Source organism: Theropithecus gelada, chromosome 8 (genome assembly GCF_003255815.1).
Source record: "Theropithecus gelada isolate Dixy chromosome 8, Tgel_1.0, whole genome shotgun sequence".
Lineage (NCBI taxonomy): Eukaryota > Metazoa > Chordata > Mammalia > Primates > Cercopithecidae > Theropithecus > Theropithecus gelada.
In genome coordinates this window covers 98,583,118-98,594,214 of record NC_037676.1, presented here as the reverse complement: position 1 = coordinate 98,594,214, position 11,097 = coordinate 98,583,118, and the positions used below count along the sequence as shown (strand labels likewise).

Genomic DNA, 11,097 nt, shown 5'->3' with positions numbered 1-11,097 from the left:
GAGTGCAGTGGCCGGATCTCAGCTCACTGCAAGCTCCGCCTCCCGGGTTCACGCCATTCTCCTGCCTCAGCCTCCCGAGTAGTTGGGACTACAGGCGCCCGCCACCGCGCCCGGCTAGTTTTTTTGTATTTTTTTAGTAGAGACGGGGTTTCACCGTGTTAGCCAGGATGGTCTCGATCTCCTGACCTCGTGATCCGCCCGTCTCGGCCTCCCAAAGTGCTGGGATTACAGGCTTGAGCCACCGCGCCCGGCCCGACTCCTTTCTAAAGTTGCTGCTCACTGTAGTTTTTAGGAGTTTTAGTTTGAGGCAGGTAAGACATACTTTCCCAGTTGCTCTCGCAGAGGTCAGATTCATTTCATTTTGATTCTAGTTAAGGGGAGGTGTGTGGGAATTTAAAAAGAGAGAGGTGTTACAGATTATGAAATCTTACCATTTTTTTTACAATAACATCTTGATCTCTAACATTGGTTCAAGTTAGCTCTCAGAGTTGCTGATTAAGTAGTTTTGGGGTAAGGCTTGAAGATTTGCCCTTTTTTTTTTTTTTTTTTTTTTTTTTTTGAGATAGAGTCTTATTCTGTTGCCCAGGCTGGAGTGCGGTGGCAGGATCTCGGCTCACTGCAACCTCTGTCTCCTGGGTTCAACCAATTCTCCTGCCTCAACCTCCCGAGTAGCTGGGATTATAGGCATGTACCACCACGCCCAGCTAATTTTTGTATTTTTAGTAGAGATAGGGTTTTGCCATGTTGGCCAGGCTTGTCTTGAACTCCTGACCTCAGATGATCTGCCTGCCTCAGCCTCCCAAAGTGCTAGGACTACAGGCGTGAGCCACCGCGCCAGGCCGAAGATTTGCTTTTTTAACACATTCTCCTCTGTCTCTGGAGCACTCAATCTTCTTTGCCCACATTATAGCCCTTAATTATTATTTTTTTTTTTTTGTATGTTGATTTTGAATCCCTTTTTCTTGTTTTTTAACAGAAAATATAGGATTTAAATCCTCTGGCATTTATCCTACTTACTGAACACGTGGTTAGTACTTTGTATTGGTTAACCTATTAAAATTTTTGCCAAGTAAACTTTTTAATATTTCATCCTCCAATGTGCAATGTTTTTTAAAAACTTTTTTTCTTTTCTAGGTATTTAATACAAGGCTGTTTAAAATCAAAGAAAGACACTTGTTTCTTACCTATTTAGGAAGAGCACAGTATGATCCAGCAAAACCTAACTACATCTCTTTGGACAAACTCGTATCTATTCCTGACGAAATATTTTGTGAAGAGATTGCCAAAGCATCAGTACAAGACTTTGATAAATTCTTAAAAACGCTTTAGATTTTTATGTATGTGAAAATGCAATGTTGTAAAGTGAATATATGTATGAATAAATGAATATATTTTTAAATGCCTCGGGTCTCAACTGATATTGGTAACCATTTGATACTGTAAATTTGGGTACATATACTGTGGTAGATTTTTCATCAAGTTCCTAGTGACTCAATTCTTGTTTACCTTTTCCTTCTTAGAAAATACAGCAAGTTCAGAGAAAGGGAGAGAGTTGGTTTACTTTAAGTTGGTGCTTTGTCATTCTAGTGAAGATGAAAACGGAGGATTTTAAAGTGGTTTCATTATAAAATGGCTTTATTTCATTTGAACTGTTACAAGTTTCCAGAGCACATACTACATTAGTCATCTAATATCTACAGCTCAGATAATGCCACAAAGCACACTTCATTTTGGATTATCTACATTGTTAACTTCTTGAACACAGATATTCACAGTTGGCTAAGAATCAGGAAAAGGAAAGTGGAGTTTAAAGATTAGGGGCAATGAGATATAGTGAAAGGCTTAACTAGCCTTTGACTTATTACCAGTAAAAAAAGATTTGTTTTCTGTTTATGACGTGTTATCCTGGGCAAGTGATTTCATCTCTGAGTCTTTGCTTTTTTATTTGTAAAACGAAGTATCACAACTTCAGTTGTCTGCGTTATGATCACTAGGTTGGGTAGACTGTTAACACTGGTAACCCCCATGAACCACACCTGGTATTTGCACTGTTGTGTAGTTAGTCCTCTCCCACACTGACTCTGGGCCAATGTGATTTGGCCCAGGGGACATTTGTCAAGCACAGGCTTGATAAGAATTTGCACATCAGGGCTTGCCCTCTTGGAACTTTTGCTCTTGGCACCCTAAGCTATGGTATAGAGAAGTCTGGTTACTCTGCTGGAGAAACTAGGTGGAGAGAAAGATGTCTGGCCAAACCCCAGCTTTTTCAGCCATGCCAACTGAGTACCAGACATGCATGAAGAAGTTATCTGGGATGTCCCAGCCTTAGCAGACACTACACTAAGCAGAACAACCCAGCTGAATTCAGAATTGGGAGAAAGTGTTTTAAGTCACTAACTTTCGGGGTAGTTTGTTGTGCTGAGGGTTTTGTGGTGTGCTGGATGCCCTTCAAAAAACCTCATGAAAAACTAAATTTGTAATTGGTCAGGGCCAGGTATAGTGGCTTTCCTGTTACATATTTTATTCATGCAACCGACATTTGAGTTCCTAGAATACAGTGGTGAGTGTGACATAGATAGGTGCTTTCATGGAGTTCTCCAATGGATGAGATCAACAAACAGGAAACAATAAAAAATAAGCTGGGGACACCATGGAACCATCCTGTCCTCTCTTTGTATGGCTCACAACCGCATTTTGCCTTTATGAATAACCCACTGAACAACCTTAGTCAGAATAGGCAAGTTGTGCTGATACAATGAACAATCCTAAAACCTCAAATGATTGAAAAACCACAAAAGGTTTTTATCTTATACATGTCTCTTAGGACCACAAAGGCTCTGCTCCACATCATCTTTAGTGATACAGGTTGATGTATCCTGTCTCCATCATTTCTGGAGTGTTACCAGTCTATGGAAAAGGAAAGGAATGTGAAGAATTGCTCTTAAAAAGTTATCACATTTTTCTTGGCTAAAGTATCACATGGCCATGCCTAACTTTGAGGGCAGAGAAAGGCAATCCCTAATCCTGTGCTGGGAGAAAAGAAAACCAAAATTAGTTTTTGAATCAACATTAATGACTACCAGCAAACATTCAGTCTCTAGCTGAATTCCTTAGGAGCTGGGTTTTGTGACAATTTTGGGTTTCTGATCTTTTGATATGTCTTTTCTTGTCACCTTCACCTGTAACCAGCAAGTAAAATGTAAAGGGTAGAAGGGAGGAGAGTTTATTGAGTACCTACCCTCTGCAGGGCAATGTGCCAATGTACATATGTATTGCATTTCTTCACATCTTTCAGACTTCACTTTGGCTAGTGTAAGATAGAAGAGATCATTCATCAGCTTTAGTGCTGCATATAGGACTGACTAATAGAAGAATTGTAGCAGCACGGAGATAGAAGAAAAAGGAAAATCAATAGAATCTTAGAACTGGAATGTGACTAAGATCATTAAATCTAACCTTTTGAACTTACGATGAGACAAGGTTCTATTCTATATTGTCCCAGCTCTGAGCTTAAAACTGAGGGGAAAAAAGATATCACCGAGTAATGGTAGAAGTTCACCAGCAACTATCAGTCATGCCAGTTCCCCCCAATTGTTTTCTGTCTCTAGATGTTTATGCCTAAGACTTCACATGTTGGGGCTGAGACCTTAAAAGTTAGCAAATCTATATACTTCTCTTTTGTCTTTAAATTATGTGCAAATTCTGCAATACATCTTAGATTTAATCTTTAAAAACCTTTTCTTCTGGGCATGATGGCTCATGCCTGTAATCCAGTATTTTGGGAGGCCGACGTGGGTGCATCACTTGAGGTCAAGAGTTTGATACCAGCCTGGCCAACACGGTGAAACCCTGTCTCTACTAAAAATACAAAAATTAGCGAGCATGGTGGCATGTACACCTGTAGTCTCAGCTACTCAGGAGGCTGAGGCACGAATCGTTTGAACCCTGGAGGCAGAAGTTGCAGTGAGCCAAGATTGTGCCATTCAGCCTGGGTGATAGAGGCTGAACAACAAAAAAAGAGGTGACCAAAAAAAAAAAAAAAAACCAACCAACCAAACAAACGAAAAACCCAAAACCTTTTCTGACCTAACCTTCCACTAAAATAGCTAGATGTAGATCTTCAGCTGGAGAAACCCAAGGCCTGAAAGGCTTGGTGTCTTTCCTGGATTAGTAGTGTAGCATATGGCCCTAGAATTAAGGAGCCCCAAGTTTGCGTCTGGATTTTCAGATTCTGGAAGAAGAACCTGGACTCTTCTAGTCATGTCCTCTTGGACAAGTTATTCAACCTTTCTGAGCTTTAGCTTTCTCCTATCTACAATGAGATAATGACAGTACTTTTAGAATTAAATGACAGTGTAGGGGAGTGAGAGATCACGCCTTTGCTCTTATGTGGGCTCTTTGGTTGGATCTAGGAACCAAATTGACACAAGGCAGATTAACAAGAGAAAAGCATACTAATTTTACTAGTTTTACATGTGCATGGGGATCCTCACAAGAGAGTGAAGTGGCCAATGTAAGATGCCTTTATACTTTTTACACGAACTACAAATCAGAAGAAAGGGGATCTGGCTAGGGGCAGTGAATTTCTTGCGGAGTCATTAGGAGAAACGTGGGTGTGGTGGGGTGTAAACTTAGTGGAAGATAAGGGTTATTTCGGAAAGTATATTCAGGTCCAAAGCAGCTCCCAGTTTCCAGTCTCTGGTGATGGGTGCTATTTTCTCCCTCTGGTAAGGGACGGGTACTCCGGAGGAATCCTGGAGGAAACTTTACGGCTTGCTGCATGCAGGAAGAGATGGGTCATCAAACCCTTTCTGAAACTACAATTTCTCCAACATTTTCAACTCGAAATAATCAGTGTACCAATTCCATATATTTTTGGGATGGTGCATCCATCAGTCCTTCAATAGAAAATAAAACGATGCTCTTAAAACATTTAGCTTCCTACCTGGCACAAAGAGCTGAATTCATACTGCCCACGCTCTCATAGCTATTAACAGCAAGTAACAGAACCCAGCTTTAAGCCTCGGTCTCCTAATTCCTGACCTGTGTTCTTCCCATCACATCACAACCAATACTTCTTGGAATGTAGCACGCAAAATGCCCCGCCTACTCCATTGGCCTCACCCTGGCCGAGAAGTGCACACGCAAGAGCTCAACGACAGCCGTCAGAACTGCGCCTGCGCAAGCGGCGTTTCTCGGTTCGCCATGTGGCGTAACGCGCCTGCGGACTGGGCACAGCGTGTCCTCTATGACTTACCCAGAAGGCAAGGTTTCATTTTCTGGTCAAAATGGCTGGCAAGCAGGCGGGTAAGTGACTGGGGGGTCTTCTTGGCGGGCATCGTCGCGCTCCACCGTTTATTTTCGCTGCAGCTCGCTCCGTTTTCTCTCTTCTTTGTAAGTGACCAAGTTTGTCGCGGAAGGGAAAGTGGCGGCTTCAGTCCAGCCAAAAGGACGTGCTTCCCCACTCGTTTGTTGTTCCCAGGCCGGGCTTGCCTATATAGGGTTGGGGTGTTAACCCGCTGTTTGTGAAGGTGCCCGCGGTGGCTCTAACAGCCCTGGAGTTCCAGCTGCCTGTGCTCGGAAGTCCTTCCCCTCGGCCTTAGAAAAGTTAAAGGTCACAAGAAGATAACTAGTGGATGACTTTCAACCAGAATGAGCTCAGTGCTTTCTTCTATGACCCAGGTGCTCTATCGTGTGCATTGGCCCTATAAATTCTCCTGCCAGTGCCACGAGGGAGATATTAATTTCCCGTTTACGCTGATAAGACAACTGAGGCAAAGTGACCCAAGGAAGTAGAATTGGAAATTTCATTGCACCCCTCGCGCTTCTCAAACTGTGAATCAGAGACAGTCTAGCAAGGGATACGAGCGACGCTTCACATTAACCTTGGATTATCTAGAATGTCAGCTTGATCAGTAGGTTTGGAGAAATTTGAATTTATTGTAGGTTCAAACAAATTTATTGTGGAATAGAATGCAGATATTACTGGAATATTTAAAACAACTTGAACATTAAGTTGGGTTTCCTTGTTTTTTTGTTTTGTTTTGTTTTTTTGCTAATCTCTGCCCTCTGGCGGTACAAGTTGGAGTATCTTTTTTTTTTTTTTTTTTTTTTTGAGACGGAGTCTCGCTCTGTCGCCCAGGCTGGAGTGCAGTGGCCGGATCTCAGCTCACTGCAAGCTCCGCCTCCCGGGTTTACGCCATTCTCCTGCCTCAGCCTCCCGAGTAGCTGGGACTACAGGCGCCTGCCACCACGCCCGGCTAGTTTTTTGTATTTTTTAATAGAGACGGGTTTCACCGGGTTAGCCAGGATGGTCTCGATCTCCTGACCTCGTGATCCGCCCGTCTCGGCCTCCCAAAGTGCTGGGATTACAGGCTTGAGCCACCGCGCCCGGCCTTTTTTTTTTTCTTTTGAGACGGAGTCTTGCTTTGTCGCCCAGGCTGGAGTGCAGTGGCACAATCTCGTCTCACTGCAATGCAACCAAGTTGGAGTAGCTTTTAAAAAATATTGATCCTTTTCTCCCTGACCCCAGCAATTGTGAAGCTGTTAGGAAACATCAGGTTGCCAGAAACATCCGCTAACCTAATTGACATTGAGCTTTTTGGGGGTGGGGGAGACTTTTTAAATAATTATTTTATTAATTTAGCAGATATTGAAGGAGTCTTACTAAATTCAAGACACTGATTCTGTGCGTGTTTGGGAACTACATAAACCAGATCTCAACTCCCATTAGCTAACTCTGACCTTGGGTGGGATCATTTCTGTAAGTCTGCTTCCCTTGCTGTAGTAAGAGGCATGTAAATAAATCAGCTAATGTTGGTAAAGCAAATAGGAAAGTGTTTGGTGCACAATAAGTGTTTAGTGAATATTATTCTAGTCACTGATAGGTGGTTAAAAATAATCTGTCTTCCACAAGTATGTTTGTAGATTGTTGACTGATACTTGTTTTTCTAGCAGCAGTTTTATACGTGACTTCATTTCCAAGGAGATGTGCTGAAGCCACGTAATCTGTAGTGCACTGAGTTTGCAGGCAAGGAGGGCTGAGTGAAAGGAGAGTTTGCTTTCCTTCCTTGGTAAGGGGCTAACGCTAGACAAAATTTTAAAAGAAAATGTAAATTTGTTCTACCTCCCCTTTTGTAAAACGTCTCTCCTAAAATGTCAGGTACGGTCCTGCTGTACTTGGACCCTGCTGGGTTACTTCATCAGACTCAGCCCTGTTGCCCAAAGAATTTTAAAATTACCCATTTCTCATCCGTTTTCAATATCTGTTCCCTTGGGGGTAACTTAGTTGCTTAGGAGGAGGTAAATGGACTTCTTTTACTAATCCATATTAATGTTTAAATGACTAATGGTATCAAAATCCTCCCCAAAATACATATATTTTTAAAGAATGTAGCCAAATGAAATAACTGTAATGTCGAGTAAAATTTTTACAGGATGAGGGTCATTTAGACCTGCCAGCCTATGCTGAAATCTCACTCTCTTTTCATACAACTCCAGCTCCTTTGAAATGAAAAGTTTACAATTATTTCCTGTGATCTATTTATGAAACTACAAATGATGGAAATTTCCAAGTCCTTTTACTATCTCTCACCCCTTCATTTCTGAAGGTAACAGGGCAGGCATAAGGGCACACGATGTACCTATGGATCTTTTGTACATTCAGTGTTTGAGTTTACCCTCTTCTTCCATGACTTGCCACCATTTTCCTGCAGCCACTTTTGCTCATAAATAAAATAAGCAATTTTTATCAACAGTTTATAAACTTTTTTCTTTTAAATCTAATTCTTTTTTGATTAAATTCTTGCTGTATATAGTATATACTTTTAAAAGGAAATTTCTTTCTATGTTTGCATTCATCAGCAAGATAACTGAGTACTGGTTGCTTGCCCATCAGTGTGTTCATATAGTATAATTGTAGCAACTAACAGTGTGACAATGATCAGTTTCAGCATCAGGCAAGTGGCTGGATGGTATTCGAAAATGGTATTACAATGCTGCAGGATTCAATAAACTGGGTAAGCATCTGTGCTTTTTAATTTTTCTTTTTTTTCTGAGAGTATTGCTTTTACAAGTGTTACTGTGGTTCCAAAATATATTTCAGTTCTTGTATACATCAGAAGATTTTAAAATTAAATCACATTATGTTAAATCCAGTTCCTTTTTAAAATTTTTTTGAGAGGAGAGGGATGAAAGCCTCTAAAATGTTTGACTTGGTAATGATTTAAGTAGTAAGACATTTTCCTTCTACACCCCTTCTCCCAACTCTACCACTTAAAATTTTATTTATTTATTTGAGACAGAGTCTTGCTCTGTCACCAGGCTGGAGTGCAGTGGCGCAATCTCAGTTCACTGCAACCTCCGCCTCCCGGGCTCAAGTGATTCTCCTGCCTCAGCCTCCTGAGTAGGTGGGAATTACAGGCGTGTGCCACCATGCCTGGCTAATTTTTTTTGTATGTAGTAGAGACAGGGTTTCACCATGTTAGGCTGGTGGCGAGCTCCTGACCTCAGGTGATCCACCTGCCTCTGCCTTCCAAAGTGCTGGGATTACAGGTATGCGCCAGTGCGCCCAGCATTCCACTTAAAATTTTAAGTTTTATAAACACTGAAAGTAGAGATTTTTCAAATATTAAAATTTTATCATATCCATGCAATCATATGTTTCCTAAGCTTTTTTAGAACTTTGTAATTTGCCATGAACTTCATCTTTTGCTATTGAAGCTTGAAGAAAGTGTAAGCAAAAGTCACTGGTTCCTTAGTATACTATTATTTTAAGATTCATTAATACCTTGATCTCAGATTTAAACTATGAGAAAGTAGAGATGTGGTTTATTAATGTGTGTTTAAAAACAAAGTAAACATTTAAAATATTTTGTAAATGGTTTAGATAAAATATGAATTTTGTGGCATTGGATTTTAAGAGGCTCATATATTGTTTCCATAGTCTAGTTCAAGAAATAACCCATTATATCAAGTAATAACTCATTACTTTTAATGGCAAAACCGCAATTACTTTTGCACCAACCTAATGTATGAAGTGCATTGAATTTCCATTGAACCTAGTGATTTGAATTCGATAGTTCACCAAAAGTTGTAAGTTATAAGTCATAAAGATATTTTACTAATTTTAAAAAAACGTGATTTTTGAGATGCATGTGCTATCTAACTTTGTCGTCTGTCATAGGGTTATTGCGAGATGATACAATGTACGAGGATGAAGACGTAAAAGAAGCCATAAGAAGGCTTCCTGAGAACCTTTATAATGGCAGGATGTTTCGAATTAAGAGGGCACTGGACCTGAACCTGAAGCATCAGATCTTGCCTAAAGAGCAGTGGACCAAATATGAAGAGGTAGCACAGCTTTATCTACCTGACAATGTTGCTCATTAAGGATTGAGTTTTAGAAACGAGAAACATGTTCATTTGCGTGGTGTTAGAGTTTTCTGAGTCATGTCAAATAAATATTCTGTCAATAGTTTGGTGAGGTTAATAAAGCAAATGTTATTTCCGTTTTAGAAGAAAACCACATTGACTCTTATATGTGAAATGATTCTTCTGAAATCACTAAGCAAGTATCTAATATAGAGAGCCAGGACTAAAATCCAGGTCTGTTGCCACCCAGGTCATTGTTGTTCTACCTCTGCACTCTGCTTCCTACTTAGATGAAAAGATCATCCCATTGAGTGGCCCTCCAGATCCCAAGAAGAGCTTCTGTGAAGCAAACTCTCACCCCTTGAACTGCATTGAAACTAGGCAAAGGCCTGTAGACACTCATTTCTTTTTCTTCCCAAAAAGACTTCCCTCTCATAACCTATCAAAGCAACTTACCACACTATCACCACAGATTTGACTTTTTAAAAAGCAGATAGTTCTTAGGTTGAGAATATGTTTTCTAAAATTGGAAATTAAAAAGTAATTTTCTTTTTCTTGTTATCGAAGACCTGTTGAGTGTTTGGGATATATCAGTACACAATGGTAACATATAATATTTCATTCATTCTTTAGGAAAATTTCTACCTTGAACCGTATCTGAAAGAGGTTATTCGGGAAAGAAAAGAAAGAGAAGAATGGGCAAAGAAGTAATCATGTAGTTGAAGTCTGTGAATGCAGCTGTTATGAAGATGGTTATACTTGAAACAAACAATTTTAAGAATTATTTGGTCTGCAGATGTTTTACTTTAAATAAATGTCTATTGTAATGGCTGGAGTTTTTGAATTCCAAACCTTACACTGAATAACTACTGAATCCATTTACTGTTAAATTTTTTTCCAAACTTTCAAGATATTTTTAGTCGTGTTTAGCTGCTACCTGGAGCTCAGAGGCCACTTTATCAGTTTTCCTCACTGGTTGGATAGCCTATCAGTTTATGGAAGGATATAACTTCCATAAGTTACATCCTTGTGGAAGCTACTGAATAAAAGAAGGGGGAGTACACCCCCTAGTTTGCCAGGATTGAGAAATAGCCTCTTCACTGCTATCCAAATAGATTTGATTTTGCATCCTATCATTTAAAAATAAATTATGTATTCACCCCAACATAGGCATGCTTAAGTAATATATATACTCCTGTGCTAACATGTATACTAGAAAACAAAAAGTAGACATTAGAAAAATGGAAGTATAAATACAAATCATACTTGTCTCCATATCCCAGTGACTTTTCCACTTTGGAAATAATTGTTATGAAGTTTAAGGCTTGGATAGTAATCAATTAAAAGTTTTAAGATCATAGGGTAATTTTTTAAAATATAAATTAGAATCATTGGCTTGGCATGGTGAGTCATGCCTGTAATCCCAGCACTTTGGAAGACTGAGGCGGGCAGGTCACCTGAAGGAAGGAATTCGAGACCAGCCTGGCCAACACGCTGAAACCCTGTCTCTACTAAAAATAGAAAAAATTAGCTAGGCGTGGTGGTAGGCACCTATAATCGCAGCTGCTCGGGAGGCTGAGGCAGAATTGCTTGACCCCGGGAGGCGGAGATTGCAGTGAGCCTAGATCACACTACTGCACTTCAGCCTGAGCGACAGTGGCTCTGTCTCCAAAAAAAAAAAAAAAAAAAAAAAGGAAATTAGAATTATTTAATGTTGTCATTTCC

The 11,097-nt window shown here is 40.2% G+C and overlaps 2 protein-coding genes across 7 annotated transcripts in view; both read left to right on the top strand.

Moving 5' to 3' along the window:
• MTERF3 (mitochondrial transcription termination factor 3) overlaps positions 1–1,402 on the top strand; it is a 24,042-nt gene extending 22,640 nt beyond the window's left edge. For all 3 annotated transcript variants that reach the window (XM_025394073.1, XM_025394070.1, XM_025394072.1), the window contains exon 8: positions 1,135–1,402. In XM_025394073.1, coding sequence (XP_025249858.1) covers positions 1,135–1,329 — 195 coding nt within the window. In that variant the 3' untranslated portion in view covers positions 1,330–1,402. The remainder of the gene's footprint in view (positions 1–1,134) is intronic.
• A 3,782-nt stretch (positions 1,403–5,184) lies between these two features.
• On the top strand, positions 5,185–10,632 carry LOC112629957 (cytochrome b-c1 complex subunit 7). Of its 4 annotated transcripts, none has more exons than XM_025393848.1 (5): positions 5,228–5,307; positions 7,947–8,018; positions 9,185–9,351; positions 9,623–9,759; positions 10,006–10,632. In XM_025393848.1, exons 1-5 carry the CDS (start codon positions 5,289–5,291, stop codon positions 10,031–10,033), a joined length of 423 nt encoding a protein of 140 aa, XP_025249633.1. In that variant the 5' UTR covers positions 5,228–5,288; the 3' UTR covers positions 10,034–10,632. The 4 variants fall into 4 exon arrangements, 3 of the variants coding, with proteins under 3 accessions (XP_025249634.1, XP_025249633.1, XP_025249632.1); XR_003120777.1 differs by lacking the exon at positions 9,623–9,759 and adding an exon at positions 6,650–6,763 and having other exon boundaries at positions 5,277–5,307; positions 10,006–10,208; XM_025393849.1 differs by lacking the exon at positions 9,623–9,759 and having other exon boundaries at positions 5,185–5,307; positions 10,006–10,217.
• The last annotated feature ends 465 nt before the right edge of the window (positions 10,633–11,097 follow it).

What these genes read in the sequence shown, in the direction of transcription:
- LOC112629957 (XM_025393847.1), top strand. An exon ending in TGCAGGATTCAATAAACTGG is followed by an intron (nt 8,019 to 9,184) that starts GTAAGCATCTGT and finishes CGTCTGTCATAG; the next exon opens with GGTTATTGCGAGATGATACA. An exon ending in AGTGGACCAAATATGAAGAG is followed by an intron (nt 9,352 to 9,622) that starts GTAGCACAGCTT and finishes GTTGCCACCCAG; the next exon opens with GTCATTGTTGTTCTACCTCT.